Here is an 18300-nt window from a genome sequence, read left to right as displayed (position 1 = left end):
AACTTAACAATTTTTCGCGAAACAGTGAGATGCATGATGGTGATGGAGCCGAACTGCGTGACTTTGTGGTATCGTGCACTTCGAGTCCGCATCTCTATAAGGGAGGAGGCGAGTAGGTATAAGCAGATAAGAGCTTACTTCCTGTCCGCACCTTCCAATATACTAGACACTGCTGGGACACAGTTGATGTATAAATTTAACAATTAAACAAAAAGAGGGGGGGACTATGTTACACTAATACTCTTGTACTCAGCAATAGGTACATGAGTTTTCAATTTGCAGCTTCATCCAACATGAAATATAGCAATAGATAATGGAAAACTAGAATGTTTACATCTTCACTGCTTGTTATACAGCTGCATGGAATAGGAAAATGTGTCATTTTGATCTAATGACAGCTGATTTTCTTTTTTTTTCTTTAACCTCCTTAGCGGTAACCCCGTGTGTGACACGGGGTAAGCCGCCGGAGGGTGCCGCTCAGGCCCTGCTGGGCCGATTTAAATAAATTTTTTTTTGCCGCGCGCCCGATCGCCGCTATCCGGTGCGGTGCGCGCCCCCCCAGACCCCGTGCGCTGCCTGGCCAATCAGTGCCAGGCAGCGCCGAGGGGTGGCCCGGGACTCCCAATGACGTCCCGACGTCATCCCGCCCCGTCGCCATGGCGACGGGGGAAGCCCTCCAGGAAATCCCGTTCTTTGAACGGGATTTCCTGATCGGAGATCGCCGAAGGCGATCGAAGCGGGTGGGGGGATGCCGCTGAGCAGCGGCTATCATGTAGCGAGCCCTCGGCTCGCTACATGATTTAAAAAAAAAAAAAATTAAAAAAAACTGCTGCGCTTCCCCCTGGCGGTATTTTTCATACCGCCAAGGGGGTTAATGAAAAATGAATTACAACCAAGTTTTCATGAAATAAAATGTCCTTACCTCAGCGAGGTGGGCCAGAAGAGCAATACTCTGCACAGTCTTCCCCAGACCCATCTCATCAGCCAATATGCCATTAATACCCTGAAAGAAAGAGACACAATAGGCAATGTTAGACCTTTATGCTAGATTTCCAGTGGGACATTGTGTTGGGTTCCCTGTATAACAGGAACGCAACACAACGGAACAAATAAGTAGCACTGCACGTCAGTCGACCTTTATGTGGCATACAGTGATGCATATAGTCAATGAAAAGTATGCTTCACTGCCTCTGTTAAAGCACACCTGAACTCAGAACTTCCTCTTTGCTCAAAAAGATAAGCAACCGCATATTAACCTTTACAGAAAAAAAAACCATTTATCTGTTACAGCTGATAGAAATCCTGCAATAAATCTGTGTGTCTACTTTCTGCTTTCATGGAAGCAGACAAAGGGTTAACATCCTGTGTTTACACATTAGCTGCTCTGCCGAGATTACTGTGCTGACAGCTGAGAGATCAAATTACAGTTGTGATTAGTCCCAGATGAGGGGGAATTACACAGGCTAAACTGTCTAAATACTTACAGGGTGGATTAATCTGTGTTTATATTGTGTCCTCTGTATGAGTTCAGGTCTCCTTTAACACATGCGTTATGCAACAATGCACTGCATGCAGTGTGTTGGTATTAGTGCATTGGATCCCAACGCACTGCATACACTGTATAGTTCCATAGACTGAATATTGCAGTGCAACTTTCTGCGTTAAGATGACCCCATAAAGTTGCACCGCAACGTCCCACTGTGAACCTAGCCTCAAAATTTAAACCGTTTAATTTTCACAGTGGATTGTGATAATATAGAGAGAATAAAGAAAGTGGCATACATGTACACAAAAGCTTACATGGCATGGCAAAAAATGGTGAATACAAGAGCTCAATATATATATATATATATATATATATATATATATATATATATATATATATATATATATATATATATATATATATATATAAAGCGCTCTGTTAACGTAAGAAAACCAAAGTAAGGTAAGCACTAATCTTGGGGTTGTCACAGTTTTTTTTTTTTTTTTGGTGGCATTAGTGGAGTTTCACCTCAAGCAACTAGACCGTACTTCGAGAACAGTTCCTAGATTTCCCATGCATGATCCGTAAATAAGTGAATACAATGGCATACTTTTAATGATGGGAGCTCCCATCTGCAGACAGTGCAGCTGCGCCATTTCAGCCCAGTGTTTACACGAGTGAATGAAGGCAGCAGTCTGCAGCTGGTGGATGGGGAGGTGGACTGTGCGCAGCTGCCCTTTGTTCCCTGTAAGCTGGTCCAACAAAGGACTCTTGTTTCTCATCTCCTAACCACAGTCAATGGCCATGTATCCGTAGTATGTAAACACAGGCCTGGGGTGGTTCAGTCACTGTCTTTGTAAATGAAGCCTGCTACAATTATATGCTCTAGATCAGGGCTTTTCAACCTTTCCAATAATTGTACCACTTTTATTGCTTAAAACTTTAAAGTACCACCAGTGTGCCTGCACAGTATTGGACGCGATCGGGCTTGGCTGCTGGAGCATGGAGAGCAGCTACTGTGCATGCGCACACTGATGAGGAGAACTATGGGGCTCCCAGCACTGGATCCCATCTACTGAAGAGGAAGGGGGAAACCGCTTTAGGATACAAAGGCCTCCCCTTCCCTGAGGTAAGTACCTCCCGGGGCACTTTTTTCTTACAAAGTACACTTTAAGAAAAAAAGGCATTTGGGAGGGGAAAGGTAGGAGGCATTGGTGGGGAAAAAGACTACAATTAGATTGCTAGCCTAGATATTGTCAGTATTGGCAATCTAGAGGTAGATTGCCAATATAGGTAGCCATACAAGTTCCACCACCCCCCCCCCCCACACACACACACACACGCGCTTAATTATAGGTAGCCTGGCCCCACCACATGAGAGCTAGGCAGTGACTCACCACAAAGTTCAGATCCCCCCTTGCTCACTCCTTGCTGTGCTGCCCTGCGGAATAGTTCACACCTCAGATCATTGGTAAGCCACCCACAGAGAAGAGACAGCCAGGCAAGCGATGCACAGTGACGGCGTGTATACTTTAAATGAGCAGAGATGTCACTTTCTGTATCTGCGCCATTACTGTGCACCGTTGGCCTGGCTGTCTCCACACTAATCTGAGGTCTGAAGTATGCCGCAGAGAAGCACAGCAAGGAGCGAGGGAGGGGGAGCCAAACTTTATGGAGGCAGGACAGGACCAGGATAAGTGGCAGGTGGACAAAAAAAAGTGGCAGGCAAATCTGGTGTGTACCACCTAGCCAACAGCAAAGTACCACCGGTGGCAAGCGTACCACAGGTGCAAAGCCCTGGTCTAGAGAGTAGTCTGTCTAATTAGGCCTTAAAGGGGAACTGAAGAGAGAGGTATATGGAGGCTGTCATGTTTATTTCCTTTTAGACATTACCAGTTGCCTGGCAGCCCTGCTGATCCTCTGCCTCTAATACTATTAGCCATAGCCCCTGAACAAGCATGCAGCAGATGAGGTGTTTCAGTGGTTCAGACTTATAAGTCTGATCTGACAAGACTAGCTGCATGCTTGTTTCTGGTTTTAATCAGATACTACTGCAGAGAAATAGACCAGCAGGGCTGCCAGGCAACTGGTATTGATTAAAAGGAAATAAACATGACAGCCTCCATATACCTCTCTCTTCAGTTCCCCTTTAACAAGTAAACAGCAAGTGTAAATTAGGGCTGTCAGGTGTGCCATAGTTTGGACTAATATGTAAACACAGGAGGTTAACCCTTTTGTGTTCCTAGGACACCAGAAAGTAAACACTGCAGGGTTTTTGTAAGATTTCTGTAAGTTGTAACAAAAAAAATTTTTCTTTAACGTTATGATGCTGTTGATTATCTCCTTAGAGCAGAGAGGAAGCTCTCAGTTTAGGTCCGCTTCAAAAGCTGACAGAACCAACATGTTTTGGACTAGTCCATCTCCTCAAGATGGAGTCTCAGGGTTTCCCTTTGTTTTCAAAAGCATTTGCTGAACGGCCATTGTGAAGTCTGACTGCCAAAATAGTGTGCGAGTAGGGACGCTGGCTGGTCCTATTTTGGCAGTTAGACTTAGCAACTGCCATTTAGGAAATTATTTTAAAAAACTAAGAAAACTCTTAGTATCCCCAATGGGGAACTCGACTAGTCCAAAACATGTTGGTTCTGAAAGATTTTAACTGCTTACTTTTTCACTATAGTGGTCCATTAAAATGGTAATTTGATAACAACCATGAAGGTCAGGATGTACTGCTGCATTGCTGAGCTTATGTCAGTCATGTGTTAGGCCTGGAACCCACTGAAAACCGCAAACGCAAAACGCAACCGCTAGCGTTTTGTCTGAGCGGTTTGCAAGCGGATTCATGCGCGTTTTTGGTCGTGTTTTGCAACATTATATTTTTTTCCCCAGCGGGTGCCTAGCGTTTTGCGTTTTGCGTTTTTATCCTGATTGGTCCTGTGAATTATTTTTCATTTTGTTACAGTGTGCTGAACCGCAAAACGCTAGCAAAACCGCTCAGTTTAGGTTTTGCTGAGCGTTTCCGCTAGCGGTTCAATACTTTACATTGAAGCGCTAACGCTCCCAAAATGCTGCATGTCCTGCGTTTGCGTTTCTGAGAAACGCAAACGCTCCTGTGGAAGTTGCCCCATCCATTAACATTAGCCCAGCGTTTTGGCAAACTGCTAGCGTATCGCAGTGCTGCCAAAACGCTGCCAAAAGCGCTCCTGTGGGTTCCAGCCCTTACAGACTCTCATGTGCTGTGCTGTGTTCTGACAATAAACTGCTGCATGCATCTCTGTGCCAACACAGTGCTGTCACATTTCAATTAATACTGTCATGCAGAGCAAAACATGTGCCATACATTTTTGTAAATAGAAGTAAATGGTTGGCACTCCAAAAATTGGTACAGACAGATCTGTAATTAATTCTGTAATTAAGATAATCCAAAATTCCAAAGCAACAAAGCACCTCTTTATCAAGAAAAAAACAGTGCAAGTTCATCTGAAAAACAACTCAGCAACAATAAATCACCACAATGCATAATAAATAAATACATTTGAAGTAGCCCAAGAAAAAGAGGGTCACCATTGAGGAGGAACACAAGTACCAAACACTAAGGTAGAGAATGTGTGGACAAGTTTCAAAGGTGGCTAAAAGTGGTAGCCTGGAAAGAGAACCACTATGAAAGTTGAAGCCAATAAATGGGATCAAGATAAGAAGATAAAAAGCCAACATAGGCTTTTTCCTCCACTCCCTCTCTACAGTTATTCATATAATAATTCCTTTTTTTGTATAGCACTTTTCTCCTGTTGGACTCAAAGCACTTGCGAGGCAGCCACTAGAGCGCACTCAGTAGGCAGTAGCAGTGTTAAGAGTGTCTTGCCCAAAGAACTCCTTACTGAATAGGTGCTGGCTTACTGAATAGCAAGAGCCAAGATTTGAACCCAGGTCTCCTACGTCAGAGGCAGAGCCCTTAACCATTGCACTATCCAGCCACCATATCTGACACCTGTCACTGTTAAGCCCCATCTAGACGGAGCGATCCGATTGACTCTTTCGCATCCCCGCGCGTACCCGCCGCGTCCCAGTTTGTCCGCGTGTGCGTCAGATTTGATACCCGCTCGTCTTCCGCTCGATTCCCTGCCATTGTCCGCTCGTGGGGAATGAGCAGGGTATCGGCGGCGGCGAGATCGGACCTGTCGGATCTTATCAATCGAGCCGCATCAGCGGCTCGATTGACAAGGCACAACGGAGCGTGTAGACCTAGCTTAAAAGATAGCCAGTTTTAAATTCTGCAAATCTAGCCCCCAAAACACAAAATGAGGTGTTCAACATTAAGGATCTCAAGGCTTGTGTTTGCGAAATAAATAAAATAGGAAAGGAAGAAGGAAACAATTGGAAAAGGATAGTCGAAAAATGGAAGTTGAAAATGACAGTTGGAAAATAATGGCAGTCGAAAAACAGTTGAAATTTGGCTGTTAGAAAATGATAGTTGAGAAATGGCAGCTTAAAAATGACAGTTGAAAAACAACAGTTACAATTTGGCAGTTGGTAAATGGCAGTTAAAATTTGACAGTTGAAAAATGACAGTTGGAAAATGGCAGTTAAAATGTGACAGTTGGAAAATGGCAGTTAAAATGTGACAGTTGGAAAATGGCAGTTAAAATGTGACAGTTGGAAAATGGCAGTTAAAATGTGACAGTTGGAAAATGGCAGTTAAAATTTGACAGTTGGAAAATGGCAGTTAAAATTTGACAGGTGGAAAATGGCAGTTAAAATCTGACAGTTGGAAAATGGCAGTTAAAATCTGACAGTTGGAAAATGGCAGTTAAAATGTGACAGTTGGAAAATGGCAGTTAAAATGTGACAGTTGGAAAATGGCAGTTAAAATGTGACAGTTGGAAAATGGCAGTTAAAATGTGACAGTTGGAAAATGGCAGTTAAAATTTGACAGTTGGAAAATGGCAGTTGGAAAATGACAGTTGAAAAATTACAGTTGAAAATGGCAGTTAATAATTTGGCAGTTGGAAAACAGTTAGAAAATGGCAGTTGGAAAATGGCAGTTGGAAAATGACGTTCAACTTTTAACTGCCATTTTCCAACTGTCATTTTTCAACTGCTATTTTCCAACTGCCATTTTCCAAATGTCAAATTTTATCTGCCATTTTCCAACTGTCATTTTCCAACTGCCAAATTTCAACTACCCTTTTCTAACTGTCTTATTTAAACTGTCATTTTTCAACTGCTTAAAGAGAGTCTGAAGCGAGAATAAATCTCGCTTCAGACCTCATAGATAGCAGGGGCATATGTGCCCCTGCTAAACCGCCGCTATCCCGCGGCTTAACGAGGGTCCCTTCACCCCCAAATCCCCCTCCGTGCAGCCGGGGAGCGCTTCCGCATTGAGGCAGGGCTAACCGCCGCAGCCCTGCCCCACACGCGTCTGTCAGCGCGTATCTCCGCCTCTCCCCCACCCCTCCTCAGTCTTCCTTCACTTAGAGGGGCGGGGGAGAGGCGGCGATGCACCGCTGATAGATGCGCTGTGAGGTAGGGCTGCAGCCGTTAGCCCTGCCTCCAGCAGCAGTAAAATCTACGACCAATTCGGTCGTTGATTTTACGGGGGGGTGGTTTGGGGGTGAAGGGACCCCCGTTTAGCCACGGGATAGCGGCGTTTTAGCAGGGGCACACGTGCCCCTGCTAACTATGAGCTCTGAAGCGAGAATTATTCTCGCTTCAGTGTCTCTTTAAAGGACCACTACAGTGGAAAAAGTGAGCAGTTGAAGGAGAAATTAAGTTAGAGGCATATTTATTTCCTTTTAAGCAATGCCAGTTACCTGGCTATCATGCTGATCCTCTGCCTCTAATACTTTTATCCACAGCTCCTGAACAAGCACATGCAGATCAGGTGTTCCTGACATTATTGTCAGATCTGACAAGGTTAGCTGCATGCTTGTTTCTGGTGTGATTCAGACACTTCTGCAGAGACATAGATCAGCAGGGCTGCCATTCAACTCATATAGTTTAAAAGGAAATTAATATAGCAGCCACCGTATTCTTCTTAAAAGGAGTTCTTTTGCATCCAAGCTGACACTTACCTGGTGCTTCTATCGGCCCCCTGCAGCGGTAATGTCCCACGCCGTCCTCTTCCGATGCTCCGTTCCCCGCCGCTGGTCCTGGTGTAATCACACGAGTTATTACACTGCGGCTGTGCAGTAAGCTCCTGATGACGCGAGCAGGTGCTAACATTATTATTCTGTTTGACGTATATTAAACCGGGACCGGCGGCGGGAAACAGAGCATCGTAGGAGGACAGCAGGGGACATTACAGCTGCAGGGGGCCGATAGAAGTCCCAGATAAGTGTCAGCTTGTTTGGTTGATTTTTAGAATCCCACAGAACCTCTTTAACCACTTCCAAACAAAGGGGTTTTACCCCTTTCAGCACTCCTTCCATTCATTCGTCTATAACTTTATTATTACTTATCGCAATGAAATGAACTATATCTTGTTTTTTTCGCCACCAATTAAGTTTCCTTTAGGTGGGACATTTTGCCAAGAATTATTTTATTCTAAATGTGTTTTAATGGGAAAATAGGAAAAAAATGTGGGAAAAAATTTATTATTTTTCAGTTTTTTGGCCTTTATAGTTTTTAAATAATGCATGCTACTGTAATTAAAACCCATGAAATATATTTGCCCATTTGTCCCGGTTATAAAACCGTTTAAATTATGTCCCTATCACAATGTTTGGCGCCAATATTTTAATTGGAAATAAAGGTGCATTTTTTTCAGTTTTGCGTCCATCCCTAATTACAAGCCCATAGTTTGTAAAGTAACAGTGTTATACCCTCTTGACATAAATATTTAAAAAGTTCAGTCCCTAAGGTAACTATTTATGTATTTTTTTTAAATTGTAATTTTTTTGTTTATTTAATTACAAAAAAAAATTGGGGAGTGTGGGAGGTAAGGAGTTAATTTTTTGTGTAAAACTAATTTATTTGTATGTGAAAAATGCTTTGGGGTGTAGTTTTACTATTTGGCCACAAGATGGCAACAGTAACTTTTTGATTAATGCGACCTGCAAGCGTCCTTCCGGACGCTTGCAGGAAGTACTAGGAGGCTGGGAAAGTTGTTTTTTTTTCACAATGATCGCGCTGCTTATCGGAGTATCAGCGGATCATTGCGGGGCTTATATCATTGATCGCCGGGCGAGCGGCCGGCGGCGTGTTTACGAGCGGGAGTGCGTGCTAGAGCGAGCGGGAGCGCGGAAAGTACGGATTTCTCTGTCCCTGGTGGTGAAAGGATGGAAAAAGGGACGGAGAAATCCGTACGCGTGGGGGTAAAGTGGTTAAAGAAGACCTAAACTCAAGCACTGCAGTCAAGGAAAACAAATACTACTGCGCATGCGCAAACACCGACAAGGAGAACTTTGGGGCTCTTAGAGCCGGATCCCTTCTACTGTGGAGGAAGGGGGAAGCCTCTTTAGGATACAAAGGCCTCCCCTTCCCTGAGGTAAGTACCCCCCGGGGCACTTTTTTCTTACAGGTACAATTTAAGAAAAGAAGAGGGCATATGGGAGGGGAAAAGTAGGAGGCATTGGTGGGGAAAATGACTACAATTAGATTGCAAGCCTACATATTGTCAGTATTGGCAATCTGTAGGTAGATTGCTAATATAGGTAGCCTTGCAAGTTCCTATCTTTCCCCTCCCCCGCATACATATGAACTGCCAGCCCGGGAGACTTGGGCGCAGGATACAGCTGGTATACAGGTATTGCTGGAAGCCGAATTGCAGTGTTTTAAAAGCAACTTCAGCACTGTCTTCTGATGGCGCTGAAGTTACTGACTGTGCGCCGCTATAGCCGTAATTCCTATTTCGGCCTATGATGGCGCCGGCTGCGCCCAAATCTCCTGCACTGTTATTACAGTGCTCGCCCCCCCGCGCATAATTATAGGTAGCCTAGTCCCACCACCAGAGAGCTGAGAGCTAGGCAGTGACTCACCACAAAGTTCGGCTCCCCCTTTGCTCACTCCTTGCTGTGCTGCCCTGCGGAATAGTTCACACCTCAGATCATCGGTAAGCCAGCCGCAGACAAGTGACAGTCAGGCAAACGGTGCATGGTGACGGCGCGTATACTTCAAATACAGGAAGTGAGCAGTGATGTCCCTTTCTGTATCTGCGCCATCACTGTGCACTATTTGCCTGGCTGTCTCTTCCCCACTGATCTGAGGTCTGAAGTATGCTGCAGAGCAGCACAGCAAGGAGCGAGGGAGGAGGAGCCAAACTTTGTGGAGGCGGGACAGGACAGGACAAGTGGCATTCTTAAAGTGAACCTAAAGTCACCAAAAAAAAAATGAGATTAACTCACCTGGGGCTTCCCTCAGCCCCCTGCAGCCGATCGGTGCCCTCGCAGCCCCGCTCCGATGGTCCAGGACCCGCCGGCGAACACTTCCAGTTTGGCCGTCACCGGCCATCAGGCATGGGAACGCGAGTGATTGTTCGCGTTCCCAGCCTGTATATCGCCCCCTATGCTGCTATTGCGGCCTCCTAGCAGGGAGGCTGAGGGAAGCCCCAGGTGAGTTAATCTCATTTTTTTTTCGGGGTGACTTTAGGTTCACTTTAAGGTGGCCGCACACCATACAATTTTTTAAATATCTGTTCAAGAATTGCAATCATTTTTTCTGACTGATTGTAACCGTTCAAATATATGACCAATGTACCACATGTTAAATTTTTCCCCAATTATGATAAAAATGATTAGAAACTGAGAAAATTGCTAGGGTGTGTATATTAACAAATTGACAAACACACACCATACAAGCTTTAGAAAAGTTGAAGAAAAGTTTCCAGCATTCCGGATCGATTAAAACAAAAAAAAAACAAAAAAACAGGAAATAGAATCGGATTGTTCAGTCAAATGAAAAAAAAAGCTTTCGATTTTTTTCGGGAGATCCGATCATATTTATCGAATTGCTGTAAAACCAGATCATTTTATTGTATTGTGTGTGGCCACCTTAAGACTTTCTTGCTCTACAGCTGCTTTCACTAGTCTCAAGTCTCCTGAACAATGTCTCACAATATGATATAACCACCCTGCTCCTGGTTCTGAAGAAAGTTGCCTCCCCAATCTTCCACCCCACTTGCTCCACTTAAGTCCTGCTATGGTAAAAGAATCACACAAGATCACAAGAATCACAAAAAAATCTACTTGTGAAGCTGAATGCAGAGAATACTTTGGTCTCTGGTGAGGTATCTAACATAATGTGGTGTAAGCTTTCATCATTGGCAGCATATGGCAATGGGAGATGTTACCCTGAAATAAAATGTGTTAACTCACAACAGAACAGATTTCTTTTAAAACACTAATGCAAGCAAAACTATGTAATGTCCAATATCCATGCGAGTCAGAGATCACACCAGATCTGAGGGAGACTCTCCACTGAGAAAGCAAATAAAGCATGTACTACACAGTAAGTGGGGGTAGGGGACCTACATCTTTCTACTGCTGACTGCAGCCATTGAGCTGTGGCTGTACCTAATTCAGACTGCACTGTCTCGCTGCCTCCCACCAGTAAACACACATGCAAAGCAGGGAAATGTTCTTTCCTTGCACAAACATGAGACAAATATTGGAAAATTTGAAGGACAATCTGTGGTGGAGGCAGAAGCTCATAAATCAGAGTACAAAAGGCAGATCTCTGCACCTTTGTAACAGAACTATGGAGCTAACTTAACTCCTCCTCCATCATGTTCTTCATGCAATAGGAACAATATATGGACACCATAGTGTGCCTTGTGTGTAATCAATCAACCAGTTTTTTAAACAGTGGGCTGCTAAATAATATACCTAACCCATTGCAATGGCTGATCGTCGGGGGCGTAACAAGAAATCACTGGGCTCCCCTGCTAAACTTTGGATGGGGCCCCCTCCCTACCTTATTGGGCACTCCCTCCCTACCTTAGTGGCTGGATAGAGTACTGGTTAAGGGCTCTGCCTTTGACATGGGCGACCAGGGTTCGTATCCTGGATAGGTCAAGTACTTATTCAGTAAGGAGTTCAAGGCAAGACTCCCTAACACTGCAGGGTGGCCTCCTGAGCGCGTCCCAGTGGCTGCAGCTCTTGAGCGCTTTGAGTCCGACAGGAGAAAAGCGCTATATAAATGTTCAGATTATTATTATTATTATTATTATTACCTTACTGGGCACTGTACACAAGACCCTTCTGCATTCTGAACAAGGAAAGTCTACAAATCTTGGTTTACAAAACGTTGTATGATTCCTTCTCAGTGGCTAAACAGATGCAGTCATAACAATTGTGCAGAGAGCAGAACATTTTTTTTATCTCCCTGCCCTTAGATATCAGTCTCTTAAGACAGGTAAAAGAAACTTCTCCCCCCTGGGCCCCCTGCGGCTTCTGGGCCCCCTTGCAGGGTCTATTATTACGCCCCTGCACTGATCGTGGCTACAGCTGTGCATATACAGTATAGGCCTCAGATTACTAGCGAGCCAGTAGTTGCTTTTCAGCAGGTTTTAAATCAACAATGTTTACAACTTCTTCCCAGGAGTACAAATCTGTGTACTCACAAGGGGGATGCTGTGCTGACATAGTGACTGAAGTGAAATCCCAGCCAACTTTCAATAAATTGTATTGAATATGGATGACTGTACAGTACCGATTATGGATGAATGTACAGTACATAATATGGATGAATGTACAGTACAGATTATGGATGAATGTAGAGTACAGAATATGGATGAATGTAGAGTACAGAATATGGATGAATGTACAGTACAGAATATGGATGAATGTACAGTACAGAATGTGGATGAATGTAGAGTACAGATTATGGATGAATGTAGAGTACAGATTATGGATGAATGTACAGTACAGAATATGGATGAATGTAGAGTACAGAATATGGATGAATGTAGAGTACAGAATATGGATGAATGTAGAGTACAGAATATGGATGAATGTAGAGTACAGAATATGGATGAATGTAGAGTACAGAATATGGATGAATGTAGAGTACAGAATATGGATGAATGTACAGTACAGATTATGGATGAATGTACAGTACAGATTATGGATGAATGTACAGTACAGATTATGGATGAATGTACAGTACAGATTATGGATGAATGTACAGTACAGATTATGGATGAATGTACAGTACAGATTATGGATGAATGTACAGTACAGATTATGGATGAATGTACAATACAGAATATGGATGAATGTACAGTACAGATTATGGATGAATGTACAGTACAGATTATGGATGAATGTACAGTACAGATTATGGATGAATGTACAGTACAGATTATGGATGAATGTACAGTACAGATTATGGATGAATGTACAGTACAGATTATGGATGAATGTACAGTACAGATTATGGATGAATGTACAGTACAGATTATGGATGAATGTACAATACAGATTATGGATGAATGTACAATACAGAATATGGATGAATGTACAATACAGAATATGGATGAATGTAGAGTCCAGAATATGGATGAATGTACAGTACAGAATATGGATGAATGTAGAGTACAGAATATGGATGAATGTAGAGTACAGAATATGGATGAATGTACAGTACAGAATATGGATGAATGTAGAGTACAGAATATGGATGAATGTAGAGTACAGAATATGGATGAATGTAGAGTACAGAATATGGATGAATGTAGAGTACAGAATATGGATGAATGTAGAGTACAGAATATGGATGAATGTACAGTACAGAATATGGATGAATGTACAGTACAGAATATGGATGAATGTACAGTACAGAATATGGATGAATGTAGAGTACAGATTATGGATGAATGTAGAGTACAGATTATGGATGAATGTACAGTACAGAATATGGATGAATGTACAGTACAGAATATGGATGAATGTAGAGTACAGAATTTGGATGAATGTAGAGTACAGATTATGGATGAATGTAGAGTACAGAATATGAATGAATGTACAGTACAGAATATGGATGAATGTAGAGTACAGAATATGGATGAATGTAGAGTACAGAATATGGATGAATGTAGAGTACAGATTATGGATGAATGTACAGTACAGAATATGGATGAATGTACAGTACAGAATATGGATGAATGTACAGTACAGAATATGGATGAATGTACAGTACAGAATATGGATGAATGTAGAGTACAGAATATGGATGAATGTACAGTACAGAATATGGATGAATGTACAGTACAGAATATGGATGAATGTAGAGTACAGAATATGGATGAATGTACAGTACAGAATATGGATGAATGTACAGTACAGAATATGGATGAATGTACAGTACAGAATATGGATGAATGTACAGTACAGAATATGGATGAATGTACAGTACAGAATATGGATGAATGTACAGTACAGAATATGGATGAATGTACAGTACAGAATATGGATGAATGTACAGTACAGAATATGGATGAATGTACAGTACAGAATATGGATGAATGTAGAGTACAGATTATGGATGAATGTACAGTACAGAATATGGATGAATGTACAGTGTAGAATATGGATGAGGTGGGGAGGCTAGTGAGAGGTGAACTAGCAGCAAATGGACCTTCATCCACGGGCAGAATAAACTCTTATAAACCCAGCATATGGACCTGCCACTATTCTAAACCTATCACTCCTCATTCCCACCTCTCATATGTGACTATCCGTTAGAGAAGGATACTAAAATGCAAATAATTTGAGGCAAATTATATGCAAATGTATGCATTTTGGAAATAGGCCAAATGCATTTTCAATTAATTTCACTGGTCCATTTCCAAATGGCATATATTTGCATAAAACTAGCATATCAACTTTGGATCTATTAGCATCTCAATGGCCATCAATCCCTATTATCCATTTTATATGAACTCTTAAATTACATTGTGGGAGAGCAAAATTACTGAAAAGTGCACATGCACACTCATCTCTCCAGCAACAGCTAAGAGGCAGATGCTGATGAAGGGGGTAACCCCGAAACATGTTGTGTAACTGCTGAGATTTTATATACTCAAGTTAAATGTCATTAGAATGCCTCATTATTCATTGTGTAAGGAGTGTGGAGTGGTGGACCACAGGAGGATCGAGCACCGGCTACCTAGGTCTAGCCAGGACTAAGGAGAGGTTAGTCACAGCAAAACTATACTTGTGGCTAAGCTGCAGAGACCACCAGGCAGGAGGGTGTGCCATTTCCACGGTAACTTCCACTCCCTAGCCGTCTGAATGTTCTTTGCCATCATTTGCTACATTTTCTACCATAGTGTGGGGATATGGGGAAATGTAGCCTTACATCTAGTCCTTCTACTTTAAGTGTCACATGGTCACCCTTGACCCTGACCCTGCACTACTAAAATGTATCATTACTATTGAGGTTTTTGTTATACATTTCATCATGTTACATTTGTCACTACGTCTACCTATTCTGCATTTGTACCAGTGTCTATATTTGGTGTTTACCATTGTCTGTATCGTGTCCCATGATTGTTTCTTACTTACCACAAAATATGTTGGCACTTTATAAATTAATAATAAAAAATCTGAATGTATTGATTTTGAAAGAGAGATTCACATACTCCCTGACATGTAACTGGCCATATAAAGTGCATGTAACCTCTTTAAATAGGGGCAAAAACTGTAAAACAAATCAAACATAGGTTCCCATCCTGCCCTGCTGTATTCAAAACTTATAAAACTGTCTGGCATTCTGTTTTAAAGCAATCAGCAATGGTATATTACCTGTTCGTAAAGATTTGCCAGCCAATTCATGCCCTTTAGCTGGTAACCCTTAAGTTTTCCACAGAACATAGTGGGTTGTGGAATATCTTCTCCTGCTCTTATGGAAGGATTAGCCAGGCTGTAGCTCTCTCCGAAGCAGGCTTCGGCCACCCGTAGAGCTGCTGCTCTGCTTTCCTTGGCATCTTCATCAAATGACCTCGTCTAGAACCAAGCAGACACATGTCCGAATAAGCACAGGGGATATAGAAACTCTAAACTCTGTATAGAGGGCTCTAATGGATAAGACTACTAAACAGGGGAGCACATTTCTTGGATGATTCTAAACACCATTACAGACTATACTTGCAATATGTAAAATAACATTCTTGGCAGAAAAAACAATAACTACAAGACTAGACATAAACTTGTAGATGTGCAATAGATCAGGTAAATTATATCAACCTGGTAGCAAAATAAGTTTTTTATTACAAAGATTGCCAGTCAAACTGGGAGTCAAACATTATACACTCACTTTGTTACTTTCACATTAAAGCAGACCTAAAATGAAGGAATTTGGGCAGATTAACTTATCTGGGTCTTCTTCCAGCCCCCTGATGTCCTCCTGGTCTTTCGGCATCATTCCACATTGCCACTGCGAATGCAAGGCCCCGGCTGCGCACCTCCACAACTGTGCTATGCACAGTCGAAATGTTTACATATTGCGCAAGTGCAGAACGCTGCCAACCACAGGAGAGCGAAGGTAGAGGCAGTATGCAGCATGAGGGTGAGGGACCAGGAGGACTTCACGGGGCTGGAAAAAGCCACAGGTAAGTGAAAATACACACTTTTATTACACTTTAGGTTAGTGCTACATGAAGAGATGCACTATAGTTGGCCAAATTAACTAAACAAAGGCCATAAAGTCTTACTTGTGCCTGGTGTATCCTAAAGGCTTCCTCTGCATTCTTCAAGGCTTGGGATTTGAAGTAGTCACTATCTAAAATACAAAAAGAGGATAAAATGTATCCGACCAATTACTTTGTAATAAGTACACAACTAACCTGACACTATGAGATAAACATGTGCATGTACTGCCCCAATCCTACATAGAAATAGACTGTGATCCTTTTTTTAATACCATAAGGGTTAAGAATCCAGGGCCCATATGCAATACATTTTTTCTCCTGAGTTTTCTCCTAGGTGATATTTTTAAAATTGTCAATAAAATGCCACCAGCAAGCAATACAATACTCAAAATAATTTTGATAGTACCTTTTAACCTACTTTTTGGTACTTTTTCGATTTACAAAATGCTAAAAATGAATTTTAAAAAGACGTTGAAAAATGATCTCCAAGGAGAAAAAAAAATCAGGTGAAAAAGTGAATTGCATATGGCCCCATGACTCTACATCACACTTTCTCTGCAGTGGGACTGTAGCCTGTCTGTATAGTCTGTATAGGAGCTGAATAATATTAAAGTTTTGATTATCTCAGGTACATGATTTTTCTTGTTGTTTTTAAACTTTTTTTTTTTTTACCTTTAAAACACAAAATAGGACTATGAAATCCTATTTAGTATTAGGACTATGGTCACAATTGTTTATCTTATTAATTTATTCTTGCTTCAGGTTTGCTTCAAGAGGGTTAACTACTTACACAGTTCAAAGCACATGACACATTATGTGGCACAAAATACATTGCACTAAATACACAAAGCATGATATAACCCACCACGCACTATATGTACAGTATATCATCATGCGCTAATGTTATACTGAAAGGAAGGGAACTGGCCTGTGTGCTGATGATCGCTGTTCAGCTCACTGCTTTGTAAGAACTCCTTTTGACTCCACTATTGTAAAACATCCATTCTCTACTTTTGCTCATCACCATGCAGATGCTATTAGCACTTCAGCATAAATTGGGCACTGGACTAAAAACTATTGCAAATTATTTTATGAAGTAAATAATCACAACAGTAAGTAAACAGTAACAATACATTAACCCTTGGACTGCTGCCAATGTTCATTGGCGCTACTGTGTTTCTGCATCCATATGCCACGGACATCTTAAGGTGTTTTAGTGTCCCCATGTTCCTGCGCCACGGATGTCTTAAGGCAGTACAAACTTTTGGGATGTAAAAAAAAAAAAAGCTTAGAAATGTTTTTTTCTCCACAATAATGCCTCTTGTACATAGTCTTATTTTCTTTTGGGAGACATCTATGCCATTCCCTGTCAAAAAAAATACTTGCTGGTTGAAAAAAAGTAACTTTAAGTCAAAATTTGCCAGGGGTATGAATAATTATGGGCAGCACTGAAAAGCATCTTTTTTTTGGTTTATTTTTGCTTCAGATTCACAAAAATATGCTTCAACACACAACAGAGGCTTTTACAGTGGTAAAAGTAATAACATTCTAAAAGTAAATACTACTTAAAAATCAAGCAATATTTATACCATAGTCTTCCTGCTTGATACTCAAGGATGAACCTCCTATTTGTGGAAGGATTGAATTGTCATCCAGCTTTCGTAAAATCTCTTCCTGAATCTCATCAGGACCAGAGTCTCGCTTGCGGCTGACGAAATGTGCATAGAGCTCGGTCTGCGTTATCAAGAAGTTCAGCTTCCTCTGTTGCCTTTTAGCCTTTTTGTATGACAAGATGAAAGGGGAATTAAAATACAAAACCAAATGACACTGTAATCACATTCCTAAATAACTCAGAAAAGTTTACAAAATTAAAGTTAGTTTAAAATGGACCTAAAGTGTAATTTCCAAACTGAAGCCAGAATGATTACTATGATGTCCCCCCCACCATTTTATTTACGCATTGCAGCAATAGTTGATTTTTGTATTGAGCAGGAGGGAAGCACTGCAGCAGCTCTGGTATGTGCCATTGTGCGTCACTGGGAATCTTGCAGTTGGTAGTACATTCCTTTTCTCTTCCCCTCCTCTCTTTGATAGACTGGTTTAGTGGCAGAGGAGTCCCTGAGTTGCTGTAACAGCCACCTCCCGCCCTTGTATGCCACATTGTTTAGGAATCCTTTGCAAGGGCAGAAAACTGCCATGGCAGATTTTCAGTAGGGGGCCTAGCTAAATA

The 18300-nt window shown here is 41.9% G+C and overlaps 1 protein-coding gene across 1 annotated transcript in view; it reads right to left on the bottom strand.

Moving 5' to 3' along the window:
- The window catches only part of INO80 (INO80 complex ATPase subunit), a 155504-nt gene that overhangs the window by 83572 nt on the left and 53632 nt on the right, over positions 1-18300 (bottom strand). The window contains exons 10-13 of the mRNA XM_068253371.1: positions 17660-17846; positions 16134-16201; positions 15226-15426; positions 923-1003 (exon numbers count right to left, since the gene is read on the bottom strand). Coding sequence (XP_068109472.1) covers positions 923-1003; positions 15226-15426; positions 16134-16201; positions 17660-17846 — 537 coding nt within the window. The remainder of the gene's footprint in view (positions 1-922; positions 1004-15225; positions 15427-16133; positions 16202-17659; positions 17847-18300) is intronic.

Source organism: Hyperolius riggenbachi, chromosome 9, assembly GCF_040937935.1.
Source record: "Hyperolius riggenbachi isolate aHypRig1 chromosome 9, aHypRig1.pri, whole genome shotgun sequence".
Taxonomy (NCBI): domain Eukaryota; kingdom Metazoa; phylum Chordata; class Amphibia; order Anura; family Hyperoliidae; genus Hyperolius; species Hyperolius riggenbachi.
Note: the sequence above shows the minus strand (reverse complement) of the source record. Positions and strands in the feature narration are given on the sequence as shown.